General features: G+C 37.4%; 1 protein-coding gene across 5 annotated transcripts in view; it reads right to left on the bottom strand.

The window, feature by feature from the left end:
• LOC127658649 (vang-like protein 1) overlaps positions 1–7,932 on the bottom strand; it is a 45,131-nt gene extending 37,199 nt beyond the window's left edge. For 3 of the 5 annotated variants that reach the window (XM_052148034.1, XM_052148033.1, XM_052148036.1), the window contains exon 1: positions 7,787–7,928. Coding sequence is in view for 1 of the 5 variants with exons in the window: in XM_052148037.1 (XP_052003997.1) it covers positions 7,787–7,804 (18 nt within the window). In the remaining 4 variants the exon portion in view is untranslated. Of the gene's footprint in view, positions 1–7,786 lie in introns of all 5 variants that reach the window. The other 2 variants (XM_052148035.1, XM_052148037.1) reach the window with 2 other exon arrangements.
• Between the last annotated feature and the right edge of the window lie 7,990 nt (positions 7,933–15,922).

Here is a 15,922-nt window from a genome sequence, read left to right as displayed (position 1 = left end):
TTTAACTTGACACAGTCAAGTGTCGGTCCTACGTGAGACACTGAAGATTAAGTGAGACGTGGTGTAGGAGTCAAGGGCGTTAGTCCAGCACATTTACATAGGTAAACAATGGAAAAACAGAGCAGACGCATGCAATAACGCATTCAGTGTGAACGGCCCCCTCATCCGTTCGCACATATCTGTGAGTGAGAGCGCATGGGCGAAACAAGTTTGCAAGGCCTGCATATTTTTTCATAAATTACAAACCTGAACCCAAGGTCCTACTTGAAAAACTGACCCGAGCTCGGCGGACCTCTAATGTGAACCGCTCTGAGATTGCTGACAACAGCGTATTCACTCGTGTACCCACAACAACATGTTACTCCTCCATTCGTAATTGGAGCTTTCCTAACGGAGAGGGGCCCCACGCAATTGCGTGGTTTGTGTGGTGGTTAAAAACACTACTGAGTACCTTAATATTCTTCATCACCTGTAAGTGAACTTGCTAGGATAGCACTGACCACATTCAATTCATAATTTCTCTTATCGAGGAGAGAAATCTGACCTGGACATGCACACATAGCATTCCTCTGGGATTACATCACAAATGCACACACAAAAACACACACAGATGCACAAAGAATTCCTCTAAAGTTACTCCATGTACACTCATAAGCATACTCACAGAAAGTGTATCAAGTTATGGAGACTGGGGGCCTAGTTTTTTCTGTACTGAGTGTTCATGTTATTATATCTTATCATAAAGGACTCTTTTGCCACTGCATGTCTATCTGTGCATGTCTGTTTTTTGGAATACAATATATACTGTATGTTGCTGCATATTTCACAGTTCAGCAAAGGCCAAATAAATCACTTCTGTAAAGCTTTTTCCAGAGCCAAAAATCAAACATGAGGGGCGTGGGGCGAAGGTAAATGTTGCATTACAATAAATGAGAGGAGTGGGGAGGGGGGGTGGGATTATGTGTATTGTTAATAAAAAAACTTTTTTTTCTCATTCACATACACAGAAACTATAAAGTTTTAGCACATTGCTTGCTTATGGAGACGTCATTTGCATGTGGAATTAAGATATTAGAAAGGTTTATACATCTGTGTAGAGCAGAGGAGGGCGGGGCCGGGCTGGAACGTTGCATGCCCGGTCCCCAATCAGCCTGACGGGGCGTGCGAGAGATAAAGGCGACCTGTGACTACAGTTCGAGAGACACAGAATTACAGCCAGCTACCCTGTATGTGTTTGTGTGTGTCTTTTTATTTAATTAAATATTATTTATATTGTTGCACCAGTTCTCGCCTCCTCCTTTCCCTTTAACCCCTTACAATCTGTAACATCTTAAGATCAGTAACTATGTGACAAAGCGCTGCCTCGCTGCGTGCACTAACACTTATGACACTGCTGACAGCTGCATGAGAAAGAAAGGGGGAGACAGAGTGAATTTACTCGTGCACCTTTTGGAATTACAGTTTGATACATTGTCATATATGGCAAGGCGGGCCAAATCAAAGGTCATCAAGGACCAGCTTTGGCCTGTGGCCCTGGTTTGGGCATCTCTGGTCTACAGCAACTGAAAGGAAGATATGCCTGAATTCTGTTTAAAATCTTCTTCTATTATTGGAATACAGAGGGTTAACAAAACGAATATAAAGGGTTGGCAAAAAGAATTCATCATTCAGAGTTAAAATAGTTTTCTAATCTTACCAGGCCTTACTTTGTTGACTTAAGTCAGTGCTTCAGGAGTTCAAATAAAGGATCAGACATGAGAGCTGAAGGGCAGGCATGTTCATGTTGTTTCCTCACAAATCATGTGCCTATTCTTTGTGTCTCCGTCTTTATTTCTAATAAAAAATAAATAAACAGATTTAGTGAGTGAGTGAGAGTCAGAGTTGAACCTTGTGGTCTTATAATGTGTCCTTGGTCTGGCTCTAATTACTGAGTCTTTGTCTGGGTTTAAAAATGTGAAGTCTAGGTCTGGATCTGGGACTCAGCTAAAGGTATCAGACAGTCCATTTCCCAAAAACTAAAAGTGATAATAACCTCAACCACAGTTTGGCATGGTCTCTTCACCGTTACAGCGAGTTCCCAAGAAATTCTCTAAGCCTCTGAATTTTTACTTAGGCAATGTACACACTGGATCACAGTTTGAGTTTAATGCTGCCTGCCACAAATTCAGTATTATTTCAAGTCATTAAAATGGACAGGCTGGTTCTGGGTCTTGGTGTAAATATTGGCCTCAAGTCTTGGTGTGAGTCTTAAGTGGTCAGGTATTGGTCTGGGTTTTGGAGGGTCTGGTTTTGCATCCAAGTCTGGAAAATGTACATCATCATCCTATGTAATGATATACCCCATAATACTAAAAAATGATGTACATAATGTCAGCCAGTCATTATCGAAAAATAACCCCCAACTGGGTCATTGAGATTCCTCTCTTTAAGTATCAACCTGAAGGTGTTTATTTTGTGATAATGATAATTATTATTGTACATTATTCTGATTATTCCACAGCAAATAAATAAATAGACATGAGACATTGATTGTCATTTTGACATTGACAAAATTAATTTATGATGAAGGAAGAAAGAGACAGCAGACCAGATTTGAATGATCTGGATAAATGACATTGATTGTTTCAATCACTGGTAAATGGACAATAATTGTATAGGGTTCACACCTTTCTTACAACTGTAATCATATAATTAATCTTTTGTGTCATTAGCAACTAACAGGTATCATTTACTTTCTTCAGAGGAAACAAATACAAAGATTTTTTAATGATGTATGATGTGTTTATGTCCAAAATATCACAATCAAGATTTTAAGTTATACACTTCCTCATGCTTAATGCATGTACAGAGCATGTGTACAGCGAGTGCACATGCACATGTGTTAAGTGCGGAGAAGTTTAATTAAGCTTCAATCACACCATGGAGACTGCAGATATAAAAATGTGTAATGGAAAAAGGAGTAACATTTGTGTCTGTTATTACCCAAAACTGATCATAACGCTTTGATTGAACCACTTGAGTCATATGGATTACATCTATGCTGGCTTTATGTCCTTTTTGGAGCTTGCATTTGCATTGTATGGATACAAAAACATTATAAATCTATGACTTTTGTTTGAGTTCAGCAGAAGAAAGAAAGTCATACAAGTTTGAGATGGCATAAAGGTGAGTAAATGATGAAAGAATGATCATTTTTGGGTGAACTATTCCTTTAATGTGATGATGAATGCAGTAACATACAGTGAAGTATTTTAACATGCACATGGACAATGCAGTTCGAGCATACAGTTGCAATATAGTGCTAACTAAAGCAAGAGAGTACCTGAAGTCTTACATCAAGCCAGTCTACATTTAGCCATCAAAACTCAGATTCTCACAGCCAAAACCTACAGAGCTAAGACACATGAATACACACATCATTTGACTGAGGCCCATTCAGCCAGTGAAGCCTTTAACAAATGTTCAAAGCGCTGAGTAATGTGTATCATACACACACACACACACACACACACACACACACACACACACACACACACAAGACTTTCACATGTGCCTAGAGGCAGTCATGCCTGATCAAAGGCAGAACAATGGCATGTCTTCACCTACTAAACAGGAATACAGGACAGGCAGAAAGACAGACAGAAACAGAGAGCAAAGAATGAGACTGGAAAAGGAGGGACAGTGAGAGTCAAAGGAGCCGAAGTAATGAAGGAAAAAAATACTCTGTAGTTTGTTTTCCTCAGAATGAGAAGCCGCAACTGACATGTAAAAGCAAGCACAAACACACACACACACACACGCACGCACACACACACACACACACACACACACACATTAAACTGTCTAATAAATTTAGTCCATACAGACTTCACTGTTGCTCTATAGTGGGCTCAAGTTTAATGGCACTAATATACAACCTAGTTATTTTAATGCCTTTCAATTACATGTGAATAACCAATAATATGGTTTTACATTATTATATTTTACAATGTTATGATTTTACAATATTAAAATATATATACTACCCTTCCAGTTTTTCCCCACCAAGTGCCAATCTTGAATTTTGTAAAATCCAGTATCAAAACATTATAAAGCCCTGTGATTATCATCTACTAATAGTGGCTTAATCAGACATGTTTATCATATTAAAAACATTAATATTAGCCAATACCAATATGGTCACCATCCCTATATTGTGCAACCGTAACAAACAGTTCATATTCATTATTGCCATTTTAGCTAATCTGCAAAAATTTGTATTGTTCAATTCTGGCCTGTGACTTCTCCAAATCCCATTAATAATTTCCTGTCACTCTCCACTATTATATTTACAAATCTATAAAAAAAAAAATCACAATGATCACATTTCATCCTCCTCTGTCATTAACTCAACACACACACATCTTTTCCAAGAGTTTTACTAGCATTGCTCTAAAGTAGTTAACATCAGTATTATTCTTGTGTGTGTATACTGTGAAAGAGAAAAGGACAGTGAGAGACAGCAAGAGATGAGAAAAAGAATTCACAGAAGATAAGTTACAGAGACTCACTCTCTTTAATCTGGGTGTTGAGGCCTGATGGAAATTAAATAATTGTGTCGGAAACTGTGACAGCTCTATATATAGCCGGCACAATCCAGGCCTGTGCAGAATGTTATGCTGCACACTCTCTCCCACTCTCCAGCTGTGAGCTTAGTCCCCAAGGAACAGAGGTGGAGAAATCACTCACACACACATTGGTGCGGCTATCCTTATTAGGACTCTCTATAGACATAATGATGTTTATACTGCATGAATTATAGATTATAACCCCTAACCCTATGCCTAAACCTCACCCTCACAAAAAACTTTCTGCATTTTTTAATTTTCAACAAAAAAAAAAAAAAAAAATAGTATTTTAAATTATGGGGACAATAGAAATGTCACCCAAATCACCCAAACCACCCAAACAGTCAACAACATTAACAGAAGAGTTTGTCTATATAATCGTCTACACAAGAGTTTGATTTTACAGTGTACTCCTTGTTTCCTCGGTCCGGGGGACTATGCAGGAACATTTTCATTCATACACTGTAAAAATGTTTTTCTTTTTTCTTTTTATTTTTTTTTTAGATAACCTAAAAATGTGCCTCATGTGGTAACAAGTAAAACATTTTCAATTAAATTAAAAACCTCAGTCCATTCAGTCAAAAAATAAACTTGATAAGGTTACGCAAAAAATAACAACAACAACAAAAAATTATGGGTTAGATCAGATAAAGTAAAAATAGACCCTTGAGGTAACAATTGTAGCTTACAACTTGTGTGTGTGTGTGTGTGTGTGTGTGTGTGTGTGTGTGTGTGTGTGTGTGTGTGTGTGTGTGTGTGTGTGTGTGTGTGTGTATGTATTCCTAATGCTCATTTGAGAGCATGCTCTTCTACACTCCACCCCTGAAGAATGTAAGTATATGGACAGTTGGTTACATTGTTTCTCTTGCCATGCAATACAACATTACGCTCTGTATCTGAAAAACTGCACACAATACCTATTTTATTATGTATTCATCATGAACAGCACATGTAAGTGCAAATATTTTGCGCACTGACCATGTTTAGTCTAAACTCAACAAAATAGGACTGAAACTTGAACACTTCGTACTGTGAGGAAATGAATCATTTAACATTTTTATGATAAAAGAGAAGAAACAAATTCCAGAAACCAGATATGCATGTAGCGAACAAAATGTGTGTAAGAAGAAAAAGATAGGCTACTTTATAAATACATCACAGGAATCAAAAAACAATGAGGCACCTCTTTTCAAATGAGGTACCCCTGAGAATATGTTTTTTGTTGTTGTTGTTGTTGTTATTTTAGTGCATATGAGCGTGAAACTTTTTGGTATGCATAATTTATGTGCTGTCAGATATAAACTGAAAAAGCATTTGTGAGAGTGTGTCGTTTTCTGTTGCGCAAAAGACAACCTGTCTGCCTCACAAGAAAGATGGCCTCGTTGCTTATTTCTGGAGTTTTAAGAGTGGAAAAAAACCACACGCATTAACGCAATTCAGCAGCTATGACAGCACATAGCAGATGCTCTGTAAGCAGAGCAATACTAACTCAAGTTCAAGTGCTTTTTATTTCACAATTCTTTTTTACCTCCAGATAAGCACTGCAGCTTTCAGATGACTCTGAGAGTACAACTGCATTATCTAGCATTATCATAGCCTGTGGTAGCTTCCTGCAGAGCCATGAAGCACCAGGAAGTTCAGAGTTGGGAATTTACATCATATGTGTGCAGAGTGATTCTCTAAATACTGGATGAAGTCTCACCCATGTTGTGTGAGTCAAAAGAAGGATCTTGCATTAGTAAACTGTAGCTCATTTAACTTAAAGGCAGTTTAGGATGCTAGTCTCTGTAGAAAGTTCTGTATGTGCATGACCAATAAAATGAATCTTTTGGATAGATGCTCTTCTTCAAAACTTAAATCCAACATGATAAAAAGCATAATGTATACTGTTTTATTGCACACTTGTCAGCTAAGTCAGAGAATCACTCATAATTGTAAACTTAGCTAAAGATATGCCCAGGTGTATATTTACTGAATGAAAGAGAGGGATTAAAACAGGCGCCTCAATAACATAAGGACTGTTGACCTCCAAGTGGGCTACCCTCTTTAAAACCATCAAGATTAAGGTTAGAGGCTAAATTGTGGGCTTCCCCTCCCAAGCCCACCCATTTTTTTCTACAGCTGTATACGAACAGAATAAATCAATCAATAAGGAGAAGATTAACAGATAGTCAGTTCACCTTTTTCATGCACCAATGCAACTAACGCAATGTGATAAATGCAGAATTATGTATCATTCCCGACAAGCCGTGCGTTGTTTCCACGCAGACCACGCATTCAAAACAAAAATTATCGGCTTTAGTTCTGACGCTGAACACACCCTTTTCTCTTGCAGAAATGCGAGAAAAGCCACTCATCCAAAGATCGGTATGCGTTGAAGGAAACCAACGCGAACCGCAAGAGTTTATAAATCTAGCATAGCTCAGGGGCGTAATGGCTATGGGAAGTCCGATTCATTTGAACAAATCGGTTCATTCGACCGCTACGTTTTAAAGAATCGGTTCAAAGATGATTCGCTAAGCGATTAGTTTGAGTAAAAAAAAAATACTTAGCGAATCGGTTCGACCAAATCATTAAAAAAGAACCGGTTCAAAACACACGATTCGTTCGATTCGATCTAGAAGAGGATCCACTATGAATACACCGCCCAAGTCAATGGAATGCCAACCATGTGCTTTAAAGAGGCGCATCACGGTCTCTAGTAGGCTATACATCAAATAAACAAATCAACAAAAAAATAAACAAGCGTTGAACACAAACACTACATCCAGTAGATTTTTTTTAAGCCTGAATATAACGAGATTGATGATCTATAATAAGGAGTCAGCTCAAATGAACTAAATCAATATATCGAAGTAAATTACAGTATATGTATCTAAATGTAGCGCTATTAGTGTGTAATTTTGCTATGCATGTAATGGATTAATCTTTGACTCCTCGTCAGGCGGCAGGATCAAGAATAATAGGTTTAAAATGGAACCCTGTCATTAAGCACCATAATCAGTACTAGCCTATACATGACCAATGGCTGAAATCAGTTTTACATACAGCAGCAGGGACAGCTTGGATTTAACTGCATTCATCCCGGTGTCTTTTAGTGCCAAATGTAATCACTAATTGTTTTGATCAATGAAATGAGCACAAAAGAATAATAGACAATATGTATAGCAGAAACTTACCTTGCCGCAACGCAGCATCTTCCAACAAAATTATTCCCTGATCAACGTATCGTAGCCTATCCAGATTTACATTCTTTCAAGCATTGCAATCAATCTGACAGCAGTAATGATGGTATCCTTCACAGGCGGAGCACACAGAGACGATGCACTTTGGCAGAGGAGGTGGAGGGACCAAGTCAGAATCCAGGGTGTTGCGCTAGGGGGAGTTCTCGCCTCTAATTAGATGTACACTGTTACAAAATGCAAACCTCATGCATGTCCTCATTGATAACCAGTGGCATGCATGGTCCTCAGCCTCATTTTAAATTTAGACGCGTACTATTGGTTTTATTTCCTAGAGGAATTGACTTAGAAATAGCTATATCCAGCTCTAGATAGAGGACCAGCTTGTACATAACTGTTGAAAAAAAGGTTACTATATTTTCAATAAAGCTTCTGTAATCTGTCTTTCTGTCTGTCTGTATGTCTGTCTCTCTGTATGTCTGTCTGTTTTATACTAAAAGGAAAATATGATGTCCATATCTTGTTACTGAATAATAAATATACATCTGTCTCTCTTTCTCTCTATCCTTTAATATCTCAGTGTCTCTAGTCTTTGCTGACTTATTGATTGCATCCTGCTATCATACCCCATAAAACTGATGAAGTGAGAGAGAGATAGACAGAGAGAGGGGGGGGGGGGGGGGGCAGAGGGAGATTGTTACCATTAAATCTCAGTCCCTCCCCCACACATTTCCTCTACTCTTCCTGCCATGTAAAGCTTTCTATTCAGTGTTCATTCTCAGTGGCCAACAAAACACAGGCCTTTAGGCTGAGTATTCGGCCACTGTCATTACAACGCCAAGGTTCTCACTTATATCTCATATTGTATTGAAAATGCTATCCGTTATTTGCACTTACATGAGAATAGAAAGTATAGACTACATTCTTATCTGCTGCAGAATATTCCTACACACATACTGTAGTACATATATTTTGGTACATTTACATATAATTATGTCAGGACATTTGTTAATGTTTTAAGACCACCAGTTGAGGAGTCACTCATCGGTGATGACAGGATTGAGGGAACATTACATAGGGAGATTGTGAGGAGTGGAGTGGCATAGAGGTAAAAAGCTCAGGTTGGGTAATCAGAAGAAGGCTCATTCCCTGCAAAGAGTGAGCCTCACTTTTAGGCCTATTAGACTTAATCCCTGGTTGCTTCAGGGAGGTTATCCCTCTAATGTTGCTTTGGATATGTATATTTGTTGGATAAATATCTACTTACTATGCTAAAAAAAACTACTAACAACAGTAAGTAGTGATGGGTTGACTTTGGATACTGACATTTTTTTTTAGAGTCCCATATAGTCCTATAAATCCATTCTCTCTAATAACTACAGCATTTGCCACATTCTTGATCTTGTCACATTATTATGATTACCTTTTTACTGTAATCAATCTTCACAAAATATGTTGTCACATATGTTGCAAATTAAACAGTTATATTGTGTATTATTTTCATGAGATGCTTTGACCATAACAGAACTTCAACTTTATAGTTGGGCCCTCTTGTGTCCATTTTTAGTAGTTCTTTTTGACTCAAAATGCATTGAAGGAAACATACTTTAAATGTTAAATGTGGTCCTCAAAAATCTTTGATTATATATTTCACTCATGTACAAAACAATGATTTATAAAGGTAATATTTTTTTCAACAGAACAACTCTTATTAGAAAGGCTGTTAATGAAACATCTTTTGAAAACAACACTCTGCACCTTAGGTTTGCATAAAAATTCAAAGCATTTGGGTTTAAGTGCAGTGTAGTAAATTGAATTATTGAATACACCAAATATTTGGAGGCTATTTTATGAGTAAGGTAATCAGGTGTTCCCTGTAGCAATTAAGGGTGGGGTCTCAATTTTTCTTTTTCATGTTTGTATTTTTTTTTTTTTTAAGATTAATTGCGAAGGCTGTTGCCCTACATCTGTCTATAGGCGTTTGGTATGTAGTCTACATATGAACGAGGTAAAGGGGCTGTTCGGATTTCTTACACACACACACACACACACACACACACACACACACACACACACACACACACACACATATATATATATTCATATATTTTAGAAAATGAAGAAACTTTCTGCACCCTCCTTCACTGAACCTGATTGACCAATAGGGGGCGGCAAATACTCTTTTTTTTTACGGCGACTAGGGAAGAAAAAAGAGATTGAGTTGAAAACTGTTTTCTCTAAAAGCAATTTAAAGCTAAAACAACGCATGTCGGTTAAGCAGCTAATATTTCTCTGTGAACAAAGAGTTCACAGAGACCCTACATGTTGGAAAGTGAAAAAACTGTTCACCACAAATTTGGAAAGTACTGGAGACGGGCTTTGGCGACCTTGGTGAGCGCACATGTTAAGTTTGTACATTTGTACAGAGATGATTTCACCTCTAAAGAACTAAATTGTGCCAAAAAAATGACAAAATAAATATCTCAAACAGCAATTGCGAGTGGGGTGGCCAATGGGGTGGCCAGGGTTCGGTCCATGGTGGTCACGGCCACCCCTGGCCACCACCTAGCTCCACCACTGATCAGAATTTCAAGTCCTTGTGTCATTGTTCACAAACAAGATGCTTAGTTGTTTCAAAAAGCTTAGTCGTATTCTCAATATAAAAATTTACTCTGTTGGTATTTTCTGAAGTACACTATGGCTGCATTTTTTATGACAATAATTGAAAATGCACAAGGCTGCCCTTTTTCTGTATGGCATTTATACTGTACATTTCAACAGTACAAAGCCACACATTCCTTTATGTGAGATTAGGATTGCAAGAGATTGGACAGGATTCACATTTCTGCTTTTACTTTTGGTCTGTCAACAAATTACTGTGTCATTGAGAATCAATAAGAAAAAACACCAAATTATTTTATAGCACAAAGGAAAAACATACTATGTAAGCAAAAGGTTACCATACGAAACTCTTCTTAGAGAGTTCTGTACAATCAGAATGGTATGGGGCCCTGACGTTCCAGTCTGTCAGGCCAAAGATTCTCATCTACATCACAGCGGATATCTTCTCTTGTGATTCAGCAAGGAAAGAATCTTTTTGCGTGTCTTATCCAGCGTCTGCAGGCGTCGGCAGTGATGTCCTCACATGCTGCATCCATGGCAGCCAGAAGGGTAATTTGATTATGTGGCTGGCGATCGTAGACCTTCCACCTCCATGCTGAAAAGAACTCCTCAATTGGGTTAAGGAATGGGGAATAGGGTGGAAGGAATTCCATAATCATACTGTGGTGGGTCACAAACCATTGCCTGATGGTATTTGAATGATGGAAACTCACATTATCCCAAAGTACCAAAAACTTTAGTAACTCATCATAAACATGACCTCTCTCATCAGCAGGTATGAGATCCCATAGGGTGTCTAAGAAGGTGAGGAGACGCTGTGTGTTGTATGGCCCTATAAAGGGGATACGATTTACCACACCATTCTCTGACAAAGCAGCACACATAATAATGTTTCCTTCCCGCTGGCACATCCACAGTAGCTCTGTGTCCAATGACATTTTGACCACGCCTTCTGATTTTGGTCAGGTTGAAGCCAGCTTCATCCAGGTATATGAAGTTGTGAGGCGCTTCACTTGATTCCAGTTCCGTTATACGCTATATCCCAGAAGATGCTAAATTAGATTTATAAGTTATATGTATTCTCATTTTGGACAACATAAAGTTACATCAAATACACACATTGCGTGTTCTTTTCTACAGCCAAAACAAATGTATACAGCTCACACTTACTGTAAAGTAATTGATGACAACAGTAACTGTGCACATATTTTACCTGTACATACTGGTACTGTAGCTCCTTCAGTCTATCACCATTCCTCTCAAATGGTACATGGTACAGCTGTTTCATGCTCATATGGTTTCTTTTCAGCACCCTGGTTGAGATGCTAACAGATTGGATGTTTTCAAAGACATTGTTGTCTTCTATAATGGCACTCTGAATTTCCCTTAGTCTAATGACATTATTTTCTTTGACCATGTTTCAAACGTTTGAATGACTGAGGACACGGTTGTTCTCCCAATAATCGGCTGCACCCTTCGGCCAGCCTCAGCCATCGTAAGGCCATGATTGAGAACGTGGTCCACAAGAGTTACCCTTATTTCATCTCCTCTGCCTCTTCTAACTCTTCCTCTGTTTTTCCTCCCTAACCTTCCACCACGCAAGTCTAATAGAAATGTATATAAAATATGCTTGACATATTATGACAACAGGTTCAACCATTTTGCCGTTAATGACTTGTGCAATTAACTATTGCTAATGTTTTTTGGGGGTAATACTATTCAACAGAGAACCAGTATAATATATTTTGATCAGCATGACATAAGCAATTGATAATGTAGGAAACAGCAGACAATTGTACATAACCAATTGCATGAATGTACCAAAGCATTGGCAATTTGTTCAAAAGAATGAGAAATTTATTTTATGTGTGTGCACAAGTGATTAGATGATGTGAAGGTTGAACAAGTAGTTTTGAGATTTTCAGTTGTGATCTGAGAAATGTACCAAAGCGACTGAGAAAAACTGTAATATACAGACTAAATTGCAGAATAGCCTATTATATTTAAAAGTTTCGGTATTGTTACAAACCTTGAAGTCTTAAAAAAAGAAAAAAAGCTATGAAACATTTCCATTGGTATTGAACAGGAAAAAGCATTTAGTCTAATTAATATAATACACGTGCTTTGTGACAACATCATATGTCAGTGTCAATTGTTAGCCTATGCAAATTATCTTGAGACCTATCTCTTACATAAAAATAATAAAATAAATATTAAATTAAACAAATAACAAAGTAAAAACAGTTTTGTCCACTAAGTGGCACTCGTGAACACACAAAGTTTAGAATGATGCGTGGACCGTGAGGCTTGTGCAGTCGAAGCTGGAGAGGAGATGCAGGATAGATATATTTTATTGTATTCATTTTTGTATACAGTTATGTTTTTGTGTGTTTCTTTGTTTATATTTTTAATACATGTTAATTGTTGTGAAGCTCTAAAGCCGAAGATAATTTTCCATACTGTGGAAAAACCTAAGCAATGGCATCCGCAAACAAACGATTATAGACCTTTTCTCCGCAATTTTTATTTTTTATTTTTTACTACTATTATTAAATTTGTATTTTTTTGACACTAATATATATATATTAGCTGATTATATAATATATATATTATATAATATATATATATAAATCTTGATTAAAAAAAAATACGTTTATTTTGTTATGGGGTGAATTGTTGGCGTCTTTAGCGAGTTGTGACAAACAATGTGCAAAGCATGATATTTAAGCATAGTTTGTTTTGTTTTCATATCCTGTGAAATTAAATATCCAATTTTTCCAGCCAAGATCAAATGTGTTGTTGTAATAAAGTTCAGTTTGACACCTACTGTGCATAGTGTTTTAAAAACATTTTTAATACAGATGAGTGGGCTTGTTACTTAATTGTTTAAAAAACATATTTCTGATTAGATTGTTAAAATACTGCAAATGCCAGTTATTTTATCTAATGTAATGAGATCAATATATTTTTATGTAGTCTATGGTTGTAAACAGGGCCGGCCCGACCCAATAAACAAACTAAACATTTGTTTAGGGCCCCGTGATTGGTTCGGGGCCCCACCCACCACCCCCATTTATTTTATTTTTTGCCCATCAATTACTCTAATCAACAAAACACACAACCGTATCAATGAAACGTAGTATGTTTCATTTCGTATATTTTTTCTAAATTAACTATTTTCTAGAAACCTGTAGGGCCCCATACACTATTTAGGGCCTCCAAAACCATAGGTCCGGCCCTGGTTGTAAAGTAACTTTTGGAGTCAGCGACTTTCATACATGTGAAAATAGACTAATATTTACTTTTTGAAGCACTTAAAACGAATCAAAGCACATAGTATTTGAATGTGTTACTTAAAATATTATAAAACTGCAAGCATATTCCATGAATGCATCTACAAATGCATTCAGCAACTATGTCAGTCAGTGTGTCATTGTACGATGAAAATCGGATCATTGTATGTCTGACGCGTGCACAGATGGTCTGGGAGTGCGCGTGCAGCCGGGTCGCATTGTTCTGAGCGTGACACTTTCTATGCGCGAGCTAATGAGAACAGACTGACTCTCGTTCCTCTGTCCCTCATCCGTCCGTTTCCATCTGTCTCCAAATAATTTGAGCACTCTGACGGGTTGATACGAGACAAAGATGTGAAGCGATAGATAGATAGATAGATAGATAGATAGATAGATAGATAGATAGATAGATAGATAGATAGATAGATAGATAGATAGATAGATAGATAGATAGATAGATAGATAGATAGATAGAGTGAGTTGTTTGATGAAAAGTATTGCTGTTTTGTTTTGCAGAAAGGACAGATTGGCGCTTTGCATTAAGGGTCAACGTCTAATCTGGCTACCTGAGCTGAGGGCTAATGTATTCGACCCTTCTCTGTGACATACAGGGAGACATATGGCATTAAAGCAGGACTGGGTGTAATTCATTACATAATCATCAAACGAGGTCTGCTCTTCTAACATCAGAGACTGCGGATTGCAGCACTTCCTGGTATGGAAATGCTTAGGCTAGATATTATGATGTTCATTTGTAATTTCCAATCTTAGGTTATTACTTGTGTGCTACATAAATGAGGCAATTTACATTTTCCGACATTAATCCCAATGTTGTTTCTTGCGTTTTTCTGGTTGTTAATTAACTGTTTGTGTGGCCTATGATAGACCTTCAAGCAGAATCGTCGTGATCAGCTGATTATATTTATGGTTTCTTTAACGTGAAATAGATCACCCACACACACACACACACACACACACACACACACACACACACACACACACACACACACACACACACACACACACACACACACGTTGTGTTTCCATGTTTTATGGGGACTTTCCATAGACATAATGGTTTTTAAACTGTACAAACTTTATATTCTATCCCCTAAACCTAACCCTACCCCTAAACCTAACCCTCACAGAAAACTTTCTGCATTTTTACATTTTCAAAAAACATCATTTAGTATGATTTATAAGCTGTTTTCCTCATGGGGACTGACAAAATATCCCCACAAGGTCAAAAATTTCGGGTTTTACTATCCTTATGGGGACATTTGGTCCCCACAAAGTGATAAATACACGCTCACACACACACACACACACACACACACACGCACACTCGCTCTTTCCCATGGGATGCAGCAGACGGGTTGTAATTCGGTTGCCTTGGTCCGTCTGGGCAAGCACCTGTCTCCTCTCTGGGGAGATATTCGCCTATGGGTCGAACTAAGCGGACTGCATGTGAACACACGCATGTGTGTGACAGAATGATATATTCATTTTAAACCATTTTCTTACACTATAATATTAGTAACAGCAATGTAGGCTATTTTATAATGTCAAAATATACTTAATGAAACGGCAGTCCATGCGTGAAGAGTATTAGCTACCGAATATATTAACAACATAGGTTATAGAATCTTATTGGCACAATGTATTTTATTTGAATGTGCTTTTATTGCAAAAAGTACAACAGACAAAACAGTATCGTTTTTTTTTTTTTTTTTTTTTACATTTATTTAAAATAGTAAAAAAAAAACAAAAAAAAAACAGCGTTGGTAAAAACCAGTGTAGCTACTGGTTATTCCCCTACAAAATGACGGAAATCCCATGAATTAACAGGGCGATCTTTGGATATGAGGCAGAGACATGAGATAATTTGTTCACTATAAAAATTTCAAGAGGTTCACAAGAAACACGTAAACAAATAATCTTTATAAAATAGTTTGCCAAAGAAAAAAATAAACTACTTTTAGATCATTTTTGGTCGCAGCAGAGAGAGAGCGTCAATGGGTAGCTAGACTTGGAGGCAAACAACCTGGAGAAAAATAGCTGGCTTTATTATGAATTGCCAATTATTACTTCGACATTAGTTATGTAAATACATTTCTACCGAAACACAAAATATAATCTAGTGGTACTTTTTAACCACCACAAATCATCAGGTACCCAAGGCGCTATCTATGCAGCACTTTGCAAACGAAATAAACAA

The sequence above is a fragment of the Xyrauchen texanus genome, chromosome 18, assembly GCF_025860055.1.
Source record: "Xyrauchen texanus isolate HMW12.3.18 chromosome 18, RBS_HiC_50CHRs, whole genome shotgun sequence".
NCBI lineage: Eukaryota > Metazoa > Chordata > Actinopteri > Cypriniformes > Catostomidae > Xyrauchen > Xyrauchen texanus.
The sequence above is the reverse complement of the archived record's forward strand: the minus strand, read 5'-3'. Positions and strand labels throughout refer to the sequence as shown.